Here is a 12,662-nt window from a genome sequence, read left to right as displayed (position 1 = left end):
ATTTCCAGTCATGTCAGTACAGCTCATATCTACTTGAATGGAGAAAGACCGAAATCTCATAAACGGTTGGTCAAGATTACGATCAAAGAACATATTTCAAATCAGCAGTTAAATCTGACAACAATGGAATCATAAATTGTGATTTTTTTTTTACTCCAGATTACACCAAAAAGCTATTATTATCCCCCCCCCCGGCTTGTATAGCTAATGCGCATGCGCATTCTAGAGTTAATTGACAGGCGATGTCTGTATCTGAAAGGTGATTGGTTCTTTCACCTGTATGGCGGGACTTCTTTAATACATCTGTTGACCATTGGCTGCCGTTCGGCATTCCAATTTCTCCCATTGATTTGACAGTTTTTCTCGATTGCTTAAACACTATAATCAGGCTTTTGAACTAAAATTTCAAAACCATAACTCCATTTATCAAAAAACACCCCCTTTCCCTAAACTATAAACACTATTCCCCTGTTTTGACACATGAGTCAGATTTGTTGAACTGTCACTGCAAAACTCTGCACACAAAACTCTACACACAGAACTCTACACCATGTGGTCATTTAGAAAGCACTAGCATTCAGTATTGTTCACACAAGTCAGCACAGTTTGAGCTCAATTAGCACACAATTACCCAGGTGGAAACACTAAGAGTCAAAATTGATCACACACCAATCAGAACCTTCAATAGATAGATAAAAGGGCCCAAGTCAGTTCATTCAGTTTTGGAACAATGGATCCAGAGAGACATGAAGGAAGAGGTCTAGGACACCGGAGAGGAGGAGGAGGAAGAGCAGTAGAGAGTGGAGGAAGAGGCGAAGGAAGAGGAAGAGGAGGAGGAGGAAGAGGAGGAGGTGGAGGAGGAGGAGTAGGGAGAGGAGGAGGAGGAACATAATTGGCCATCGGGCTATTGTGAATGTCCCTGGCCAGCGAGGAGGGAACGTCACTATGTGCACGGCCATCAGCCAATGAGGGGTACTCCACCGCCATGCCATTCTTGGACCTTATAACACTATGCTCCTCCTTGGTTTCCTTGATGGTCTAAGAGAGCGTGTGTTCAAGCTGACCAGAGGGAGCCAGCACAACCAGAGCAGCCTCGCTACATTGTTGTTTGGGATAACGTCAGTTTCCATCGTGCTGCTCTTTGTTCGTGACTGGTTTACCAATATCCCGAGGTTTTCCAACATCTTTCTGCCTGCATACTCTCCCTTTCTAAACCTGATAGAGGAGTTTTTTCGGCGTGGTGGTGGAAAGTGTATGACCGAGAACCTCACATCCATGTTCACCTCCTCCAGGCCATGGAAGAAGCCTGCCTAGACATTTCAGTTGATGCGTGCCAGGGGTGGATCAGGCATGCAAGAGGGTTGTACCCCCGCTGCCTGGCTAGGGCCAATATAGCCTGTGATGTTGACGAGATTCTCTGGCCTGTCCCAGACCAAAGACGGGATGCTAGGGCAGAATATTTTGTTGTTGTTTGGTGTATTGTACTGTACAGTACATTAAGGAATAAAACGTGCAAATGTATACTTCTGTTGTGTCTTTTGTGTTCATCGTGTGAAAAGGTTTTTGAGGGGGAGAACCACAAGCAACATAACTTATTACCGGTTTTTGTAGTATTGTTTTGAATTTATCCCACCAGTGTGTAAGACTATGTTGTAGTGTGTGTGTTTTTGAGGGTTTGTGTGTCATGTCATGCAATGTTTGGTTTTTCAGCAAGATTAAATGGTTTTGAGTGGAGAGCTTCATTTTGACCTGAAAATAGGAAGTTTGGAGAATTGGGTGAGAAGTTATGGATTTGTGTTTAGAGTTTTGAGAAAAGGAGGAACAATTTCAAGAAATGTGTTTAAGCAATCCAGAAAAACTGTAATACACATGTACAGACACAAACACAAAACACCATCAGAGTAACACGTGATACTAAAATAATGCAATAAACATCAAAATATAATATAGAACTCCGCAAAGTACATAACTGATATTAAAGAATAAGAAGAAACATCTCTATTTCCATAGAATATAATGAGATGTGAAGGGTCACGCAGGGAATTCTGGGAACGCCCAATTATTGTTTTTCGAGAAAAATGGTAAAGTGTCTGGATATCATGAGAGAAGGAGAAAACAAACAAGAAAAAGGAGATAGAGCAGCTCTCATAAACTGCCGCCGGTGTCCTCTCTTCTCTCGCTTCTCCAACACTTTCTGCCCTGTCACTATACAAGAATTGTAATACTGTGATTTTCTGCATATAAAGAGCCGTTCATTCAGGTATGAGGGAACCGTCTGAACACGTTTAACCACTGATCAAACTTCATTTGTCAATGTTTTAACTGTGTCAAACATGAACACAATGTAGTTCGACATATATGTGGGGATATCTTATTTACTTGCTACTATAAGTCTAAAACAAACTGTTTATATACCTTAAGATACAATGCCAATAGTGTCGAAAATTAACAGGGACTCGGGGCAAAAATGCCACAGAAATTGACAAAAATATCCCCGAAATTCAAAATATGGGGGCAAAAAAATGGCCACGCAACGAGTTCCCGTGTTTTATTAATAATATCTGATATAGTTACAATTACATACATTGCAATCTTCTTTTGACCACTGAACGTGACTGTTTTTCCCGCCGTCCGGGTCCTCACACCATCGTGTGCACAGACAGTTTTTCCGCTTCTATCAATCCGCATCAGTTCAGTATTGTACTCCAGCATTAAATTCTGTGACCATTCGGCCCTCTTGTTCAAAATAAATTCAAGGGCGTAGATTTGGCTTGAACATTGGGGGGTTACAGTGTGAAAAATGTACATGTTTCCACTGATCATTGTACAAATATTGGGGGGGGGGTTGTACTTGCTTGTTTTGATTGTTGGTGGGGGTTACCTGCCCCCCCCCATCCCCCCTGGAATCTACGCCCCTGCTAGTGGGTAATACTCTCGCTCATGGTGCTGTACTGTATCACCATGCCCTGTCTCACCCGCTAGAGGCCAAAAGTGTGCAAGGGATGGATGTTATATAAAGAAGGTATGAGAAATCACAAAATATAATGTAACCAAATGCTACAATTTAATTAATAATAATATCTCAATATGTTAAATAACCATAATGTTAATTAAGACTTTATTATTACAACTGTAATACAATAATACATATACAGAACAGCCACTATTAGTGTTTGAATCAATCATATCTCTCACTCAACACTGTGTGAAATGTTTATTTTTGTCTTATTCTATTCAGTTATGGGAGTTGATAACAGTTTGCTCAATAATTTTTTGAAAACAGTAATGCATGGAATAGCCTTCATCTCTGTAAAACAATAGACTTTAGGAGAAAATAGAATTTCAGGAGAAATGTGTTTCTATTTGCCTATTTTTAAAACTAAAATGTTACTTCGAAGTGTATAGCAACTTGTAAGATATCAATACCTCTGCAAATGGGGAAAAAAGCCACTGTATTGTGATTTCCGCAATGGTAGCGCAACCATTTTCAATTGTTCTAATAATAAGAACATTTTCTTGAGTACCAAATTAGCACTTTAGAATGCTTTTGTAAGGAACAGGTGACACAGTATGTTTGCCATCACGGGTAAAGAAAACATGGAATAAATACCACTTAAAACAATTATTTCAAACGGTCTACAATTTGCAATTAATGATTTTGACAGTATTTTTGATCAATTTAATGCATCCTTAGTGAATCATCAATTTCTTTCAAGAACAAAAATGTCTTTGTGTTCTAAAAATGGAAGCGTATATACTATATTTAATTTTCATAAAGTAACTTGTAACATAATTACTTGAGTCATAATATTTCTCAGTACTTCTGCTTGTACTCAAGTGAATTATTTCTTCAGTAGCAGTACTTTTACTTAAGTAATAAAAATCAGTACTCTTTCCACCACTGCTGCAGTGATACCCCAATACTGTACTGTATGTTAGTATTTAATTAAGTGTGCAAATAGCATCGGCCACTACCATTTTTGCACCAGGATGTAAATAGCATTTAACACTATTAGTGCAAAGAAGATGCTTTTTGTTGTTATTAACACTTAGTTCAAATAGCCTCAGCCATAACAATATTGTAATACTGTCCTCCCTCCGTGCATAATGTTTTTATGCAGATTGACAGCAAGAACATGCTCAAAACAGTAGAGATGATTGTGGACTTTAGGAGGAACACCCCAACACTGACCCTCACCATTCTGAACAGCACTGTGGCAGCAGTGGAGTCATTCAGGTTCCTGGGCACTACCATCTCACAGGACCTGAAGTGGGAGACCCACATTGACTCCATTGTGAAGAAGGCCCAGCTGAGGTTGTACTTCCTTCACCAGCTGAGGAAATTCAACCTGCCACAGGCGCTGCTGACACAGTTCTTCTTGGCTGTCATTGAGTCTGTCCTCTGCACTTCAGTAACTGTCTAGTTTGGTTCAGCTACGAAATCAGACAAAAGGAAACTACAACGGACAGTCAGGACTGCTGAGAGGACTATTGGTGCCCCCCTGCCCACCCTCCAAGACCTGTACACCTCCACAGTGAGGAAACGTGCAAGTAGAATCACTCTGGACCCCACACACCCTGCCCACTCCCTCTTTGAACTGTTGCCCTCTGGCCGGTGCTACAGAGCAATCAGTACCAGGACATCCAGGCACAAGAACAGTTATTATCCTCAGGCCACTTATAACATGAACAATTAAACTGCATCAGGACTCCCATAATGCAATAATGTATAAATATCTCATGTACGTATGTAAATTCACTTATATTTAATTCAGTAACTGTACATACTCCTACCCTGCACATATATTACCACTTGCCCATGTACATACACCATTCTATGTTATATATCCTATTTTTTGTATGTCTATTTATACTCTTGACTTGTTTTATATTCTGTGTCTCACTGTAATGTTTTGTGTGTACTTGTTTTTCCTATCATCAAAAACAATTTCTTGTGTACATGAGCACACCTGGCAATAGGGCTCATTCTGATTCTGATTGTAATCCATAACTGACCCAGATAGAAGAAATTGTAAGCCTTGAATGCTGAATTTTCCCTAAAACGATGCCTCACCCCACTGAAAGAAGCAAAAGTTTCCTGAAGAGTGCCACTATAGGTGAGTGAAATTTCCAGGCCACTTGCCTTTCATAGAATGTTTACACTATCACTGTAGTACTCCAACCTGACCACAGATAATTATTGGGGCTCGCCCGGTGAACCCGATCGACAGCAGATTCCATGTTGAGTTTAAGGATATCTTGAAGCATCTGTGCAACAAACTGAGTCGGTTGAGTGCTCTCAATTCCCTCAATAACGGCAACACTCGAATTTCTTTGCGTCTCGCTTTGCTTTCCAAGTCATCACATTTAGCTCTCAGAAGCAATACCACTTTTCCGAGTGTTGTGACATTGTTTTGCAAGTCTTTCACGAATTCATCACAAAATATTCCCTGATCCAGTTTGCATGGCTCATAGAGTGCTGACAGAAGAAGCCAGCTCCTCTCGGACAGCTGAGATCTTGTTTCTGAGTGATCCTGCCATAGAGTCGGTTAGGTAACTCTACTGATCTGCCTGTTAAATCTATTTGATAAAGTGATATAACTGTATAATGACAGAGATTATAATATACACAACAGGGAATGAAAAAGAATGGTCCGTCGGTGCCTTTGCTGGTGTTAGACTACAACCTTAATTTCAATCAGATCCACAAGGGAGGGCATTTACCAAATTAAACCCAGCAAACACTCACTTCAGTGTGTAAAGACAGATTACAGTGTTTGCATGTAATACATAACATTTGTGTTCTAATCCTTGATGAATGTACTGCAGAATGTACTTTAATAGCAAAACTCTACATTTCATTGGTTTAAAGAGAGGTGCATATACATAAAACCCTACGATAAACTGTATATAACTGCTGCTGATCCAAGTTCACCAATTGTTTCACCAAGAAAACACAGACTCTGAAGCCTGCCACACAAATGTTCTGCTTTAATACTTTATTTCGACCAGGTTTTGTAGGACATCAATATTTATTGTAAATATATATTTATAATTTCAATTAATTCTTTCTGCTAGTATGTTTATGTAATGTTTAATGTGTGTTCATGTATTTCATGTCTTTTATTTTGAAAGTTTATTTCCTGTTTCATGTCATGTGTCCCTAGTCATGTGATTCCTGTTTCCCTCCATGTTTATGTGTCTTGTTTTCATTGGTTTATTGGTTGATTATATTGTTATCTGTTCTGTCTGTTTATTGGTTATCTTTGTCAGGTGTTCTCCCATGTCCATGTATTTAAACCCTCATGTTTTCCATTGTCCTTTGTTAGGTATTATATGTTTGGTATGCTGTTCATGTCAAGGTCATGTCAAGGTCATGTCAAGGTCATGTTTGTGTTTGCTTCATGTTTGTAGTTAGGGTTCTCACGTTTATTAATATATTTGCACTTGGGTTCTTTACACCATCATCGTCTCTTCATTTACATTATTGCCAGCACCAGCAGCAACGTTACAGTTTTAATTGAGTGTCTGATCCCGAGCTTTACTGTATGTTCATTTTGAAAGTGTTTTGTTACCTGAAGCCAGTGAAAAGAAATCCTGATTTTGCTCTCTGACCGGCTAACAAACACATCCACAGATGATCAGAAACTCTACCCTCATGAAACACTTACCAGGAAGTGACTGTCTTATTTCTCACTTTACTCTCATACTGATTATTTTCTTTATCTTTGGACTCAGTGATCAGTAAAGAACACAGGGAAACACTTTCAAAAAAGATTTTTGTGAAGTTTGTTTTAGAGTCGACAGCAGATCTTTGGTGATTCTGATGATTATTCATTACTGAAAGCAACATTCAGAAAGTGAAAGTAAAGTTCAGATCGTTGGAGCTTTTATAAACGGAGGAAATGGATTCACTATCTGTGGAAGAACTTTCTTGTCCCGTGTGCTTTGAAATCTACAAGAATCCTGTTGTTCTGTCGTGTAGTCACAGTGTATGTAAAGAGTGTCTTCAACAGTTCAGGAAAACCAAGAGAACTCAGGAGTGTCCTGTCTGCAGGAGCAGATATTCAAAAGCAGAACCTCCTTGTAATCTTGCGTTGAAGAACTTATGTGAGTTGTTTGTGAAGGAGAGAAATAAGAAGGAGATCTGCAGTTTACACAGTGAGAAACTCAAACTCTTCTGTCTGGACGATAAACAGCCGGTGTGTTTCGTGTGCAGAGATTCACAAAAACATACCAATCACAAATTTCTCCCCATCTGTGAAGTTATTCCATCTTACAAGGTATGACAAATGTATCTTGTTTCATTTACAAAGAAGGATAAATTGCTTTAAACATCGAAATCAGAACATTCATGTACACAATATTTTCCTGAACCATTTTAATATGTATTACATACATGAACATATCATAGTAATCTCTCAGCAGCTGCAGTTTCACAGATTTTTACTTTGTTAAATTGCAGGAGGAACTCAATACAGCACTGAAGTCTTTACAAGAGAAACTCAAACACACACAAAACAATATAGGAGAGTTTGATAAATCAGTTAAACACATCAAGGTGAGGATACAGAATCAACAATCAAACACATTTGGTGATAAATGATGTGATGTGTGTGAATGCAGAGCTGATTGAAGTGAATTTGATGTGATTTCAGACTCAAGCTGAGCACACAGAGCGTCAGATTAAAGAGGAGTTTAAGAAACTTCATGAGTTTCTCCGAGATGAAGAAGAAGCTACAATCACTGAACTGAGAGAGGAAGAGGAGCAGAAGAGTCAGATGATGAAGGAGAAGCTTGAGGAGATGAACACACACATCTCAGCTCTTTCACACACAATCAAAGACATGGAGGAAATGATGAAAGCCAATGATGATGTCTCATTTCTAAAGGTGACAGTCAAACTCTCATCATTGATTTCTGCTCTTATTGATCATTTGAGGAGATCATCAAGTGTTTTTTTTTTTTGTCTTTTGCAGAACTTTAATGTGACAATGGGAAGGTAAGTGTCTCCTCTTTATGGTTGTGAAGTCAAAGTCACTGCAGTACTGACTCCTGAATGTTCTTCCAGAGTCCAGAGCTCACAGCCGGATCCACAGATGACTTCTGGAGCTTTCATTCATGTGCCACATTACTTGGGCAACCTGACATTCAGAGTCTGGAAGAAGATGCAAGACATTGTCCACAAGAGTGAGTCCACCAAACATCTCTGCTCGCACACTGAGAGTGTGAGATTTTAATATTTACACACACACAGACACACACACACACATACATACACACACAGTCACACACAGACACACACACACACACACACACACACACAGACACAATCTCTGCAATGACATCATTAGACAGAACAAAACAAAAACCAAACGTCTCACAAACGTTGTTTTTCCGCTCAACAAATTCAAAATATTGTCTATTTTCTCCTTGTTCATTGTTGCACACTTCAACTGTCACAGAAACGTGAACAGACGCACATATGAACATATGGATTCCCATTTTAACTTTTACACATAAATAATATTTTTTTGAAATATTTGTAACTCAAGTAATGTACTTAAAAGTTATTACTTTTATTTAAAGTCAGTAACTGTAATCTGATTACAAGAATTTAAAATGTAATAAATTACACTACTCTAAAAGTAACTAATTACTTTGTAATCCAATTACACCCAACACTGAATATGATAAGAATGCATTTGTGTCAGTAAATACATGTGGTATATTAATGACCTAAAACTTAAACACAGTATAATTTGTGCTTAATTTAATCATTATATGATTGATGATTTAATCATAACTCACATGCATATTCATTCTCTGGGAGTCGGGATAAATGAGTAAACACTGTTTCTGCATTATTCCTGACATTAATCAGACTCTCAGTCACCCCTCAGAGGTCAAATACACACATGACCTGTAACATTCAGAATTATAACCTGAATAAATGCACATGATTAAAAAGACTTTGATTACCTTTTGATTATATTGTTAGTGAATGTGTTCAACTCATCAATAGACCGAAGAGAAAGAAGTAAACACACCCCTTCAATACAGGACACTATACACACTTATAAATGATACAGAGATCAACAAGACCTGCTGAAATTAACATGATCATCATACTGCAGATTATTCATACTGAATATTTAAAGTTACTGTTGTACAGTGTATTTACAGCATATAACATTTCTATTTCATTTATTATTTTAGTATCCCAATATATCAGTTTCTTTTGACATGGGACACACATTTCCAATTTCTACAGCACATACTGTATTTAATTCTTGTATTGATGTGATTCAATGTTTCTGATAATAATGTGTAACTAATAACAACACTGACAATAATCATAGAAAATATCCGATAGTGTTTAATCAATATGACACGTGTTCATAATTCATAATAATCTGTATATGATTCACTCTTGATGATTATATGAACATGAGAATAAAAGCACCTGTTGAATGTTTTCTCTCATCAGCTCCTGTGATTCTGGATCCAAACACTGCAAATCCACGTCTGATCCTGTCTGATGATCTGACCAGTGTGAGATACAGTGAGAACAGTCAAACATTACCTGATAATCCAGAGAGATTTAATTTATACCCTTGTGTTCTGGGTTCAGAGGGTTTTAACTCAGGAACACACTGCTGGGATGTGGAGGTTAAAGACAATAATAAATGGATTCTTGGAGTAACTACAGCATCAAACCAGAGGAAGGGATATGATTTCTTTAACACTGATGTCTGGAGTGTGGGGTACTATAATCTTGGATTGTTCTCACGGTTTTCCTCCACTATGTTTCGTGTCACACAGAATCTTGAGCATGTGAGAGTTCATCTGGATTATGACGGAGGAAAAGTGTCATTCTCTGATCCTGTAACTAACACACATCTACACACATACACACTCACATTTACACACACACTCTTGCCATTCTTCAGGAATTATGATGCCACTCCTCTGAGGATTTTACCAGTAAAATGTTTGTAACAACAGAAAATCACAGTAATATCTGATTCTTTTTTCTTTGAGATATTTCAGATTAAATATATAAATCATAACCCAACATTGATTAAACAACTAACATTTAATCAAATAAGATTGAGTATTACCATCCCACACGACTTCTTAACCAGCTCTTTCATAGTTCACAGAAATCTGTTCAATTTGATCATACTGTAAAAACACTTCATTTCAACATTTACTCTCCCCATCCAGTCTGTTTGTTTGTTTTGTTTTGATCTGTATTGTTAAATAACAACAGAAGGTCACATGATGACTTAAAGTTCATCAAGAGTGAATCATCCAGGAGAAATAATTACAGTAATAGTAGTGGCCCGACTCTGCTAAATAATCTCTGGAATAAATTAAAAGAAGTGTGTCAGTTTAAAATATAAACAGTAAGATTAGCAAACACAGAACATTCCTAATCTAACATGACTTTATAATACAGAACGCTTGCCAATGGTTGTTTGTGATAACCAAAATCTAACGATTCAGGAACCATAAGTTGTTAGCTGGTTTAAACTTAGATAAACATGACAGGATCAAGGAAATTATATTACTTTAACTACTGTATATTTAGCAGAGTTTCTGCAGGTTATGAAGTTAAATTTAAGACTTTTTAAGATCAACTAAAGAAAATGCAAAAAATCAATTGAAGGGAACACAACACGTCAATATATTCTGTAAATGTCTAGAGAACACATGAAGAGTTATATATATAGCAACACTTCAGTCAGGCCTAGTCTTCATTCTGAAACAACTTAACATTGTGTGTGTGTAGAGTGTGTGTGAGAGTGTGTGTGAGAGTGTGTGTGTGAGTGTGTGTGTGTGTGTGTGTGTGTGTGTGTGTGAGAGTGTTTTTGCATGTGTGTGTGTGTGTGAGTGTGAGTGTGTTTGAGTGTGTGTGTTAGTGTGAGTGTGTTTTTGCATGTGTGTGTGTGTGTGTGTGTGTGAGTGTGTTTAAGTGTGTGTGTGAGTGTGTTTTTGCATGTGTGTGTGAGTGTGAGTGTGTTTGAGTGTGTGTGTGAGTGTGAGTGTGTTTTTGCATGTGTGTGTGTGTGTGTGTGAGTGTGAGTGTGTTTAAGTGTGTGTGTGAGTGTGTTTTTGCATGTGTGTGAGTGTGTTTTTGCATGTGTGTTTGCGTGTGTGTGATTTTGCGTGTGTGTGAGTGAGTGTGAGTGTGTTTGTGTGAGTGTGTGTGAGTGTGTTTGAGTGTGTGTGTTTGTGTGTGTGTGTGCATGCGTGTGTGAGTGTGTTTGTGTGTGTGTGAGTGTGTTTTTGCATGTGTGTGTGTGAGTGAGTGTGTGTGTGTGTTTGAGTGTGTGTGTTTGTGTGTGTGTGTGCATGCGTGTGTGAGTGTGTGAGTGTGTTTTTGCATGTGTGTGTGTGAGTGAGTGTGTGTGTGTGTGTTTTTGCATGTGTGTTTGTGTGTGTGTGTGTGTGTTTTTGCGTGTGTGTGAGTGAGTGTGAGTGTGTGTGAGTGTGTTTTTGCATGTGTGTGTGAGTGAGTGTGTGTGAGTGTGTTTGAGTGTGTGTTTGTGTGTGTGTGTGCATGCGTGTGTGAGTGTGTTTGTGTGTGTGTGTGAGTGTGTTTTTGCATGTGTGTGTGTGAGTGAGTGTGTGTGAGTGTGTTTGAGTGTGTGTGTTTGTGTGTGTGTGTGTGCATGTGTGAGTGTGTTTGAGTGTGTTTTTGCATGTGTGTGTGTGTGTGTGTGTGTGCGTGTGTGCATGCGTGTGTCTGTGTGAGTGTGTGCATGCGTGTGTGTCTGTGTGTGTGTGCATGCGTGTGTGTGTGTGTGTGTGTGTGTGTGTGTGTAATAATTGTTCATGAGTCCCTGTTTTGTCCTAAGCAGTGAAGATGTCCACTGTTCATAAGAAAACCCCCATCTACTGTACAATTATTTGGTTTCTCAGCATCTTCTGCACATTTGAGTTCTTCAGTGGTTATATGTTGAGATCCAGCTTTTGACACTTGGGACAATTGAGGGACTCATTCACAACTATTACAAAACATGTAAACATTCACTGATGCTCAAGAAGGCAACACAAGAAGATCCAAGGGGTGCAAACTTTTGAACAGGATGATTTGTGTATATTAGAGTACATTTTGTGTTATGTATCTTTTGAAGGGCAGTAATACATAAAAAAAAATATATATATATTTTATCTCTTATAGGATATTTGTATACATTCTGAAAACATATAAAAACAAAAGGGGTGTGCAAACTTCTGCACTTAACTGTACAGGCTATAAAGTTTATGAAAATGTTTATTTTAGATTGTTTTTTCACGATTTAACCACATTTGAGCTTTTTTAATGTACAAATTCCATGTAGCCTATTCTACCCATACAATGTCATATTGCATGTGTAATTATGAAATAACATGTCATGTCAGGTAAACATTTTAACACAAAATTCACAACACTGTAACCTACAATTCAATACACAACCCACATGTCAACATATAAGTGCTTGTAGTATGTAAAAAGTTCAGTGTATCTGTCTGAATGTGACATTGTGTGATTCATCTCAGTACTCGTGAGGAAATAAACATTAATAGTGACGGAAAAATACTCAATTACATATTCATCTGTTGCATGAAGAAATGAATCAGTTTCTTTCAGCTCGTTGTTGAAAACTCAT

At 38.1% G+C, this 12,662-nt stretch overlaps 2 protein-coding genes across 2 annotated transcripts in view; both read left to right on the top strand.

Annotated features, from left to right (window-relative positions):
• Window positions 1-12,662, top strand: part of LOC127440722 (zinc finger protein 721-like) — a 180,022-nt gene that overhangs the window by 112,825 nt on the left and 54,535 nt on the right. The gene's annotated exons all lie outside the window — the stretch shown is intronic.
• LOC127440791 (nuclear factor 7, ovary-like) lies at window positions 6,689-11,034 on the top strand. Its single transcript, XM_051697698.1, has 6 exons — window positions 6,689-7,283; window positions 7,466-7,561; window positions 7,659-7,892; window positions 7,980-8,002; window positions 8,072-8,190; window positions 9,491-11,034. Exons 1-6 carry the CDS (start codon window positions 6,906-6,908, stop codon window positions 10,000-10,002), a joined length of 1,362 nt encoding a protein of 453 aa, XP_051553658.1. The 5' UTR covers window positions 6,689-6,905; the 3' UTR covers window positions 10,003-11,034.

Source organism: Myxocyprinus asiaticus, chromosome 5 (assembly GCF_019703515.2).
Source record: "Myxocyprinus asiaticus isolate MX2 ecotype Aquarium Trade chromosome 5, UBuf_Myxa_2, whole genome shotgun sequence".
Taxonomy (NCBI): domain Eukaryota; kingdom Metazoa; phylum Chordata; class Actinopteri; order Cypriniformes; family Catostomidae; genus Myxocyprinus; species Myxocyprinus asiaticus.
The sequence above is the reverse complement of the archived record's forward strand: the minus strand, read 5'-3'. Positions and strand labels throughout refer to the sequence as shown.

Bases quoted from the DNA above. Each gene is read 5' to 3' on its own strand.
- LOC127440791 (XM_051697698.1), top strand. From the start codon at position 6,906: ATGGATTCACTATCTGTGGAAGAACTTTCTTGTCCCGTGTGCTTTGAA. The intron at 7,562-7,658 runs GTGAGGATACAG...ATGTGATTTCAG, and splicing joins AATCAGTTAAACACATCAAG to ACTCAAGCTGAGCACACAGA. The intron at 7,893-7,979 runs GTGACAGTCAAA...TGTCTTTTGCAG, and splicing joins ATGATGTCTCATTTCTAAAG to AACTTTAATGTGACAATGGG.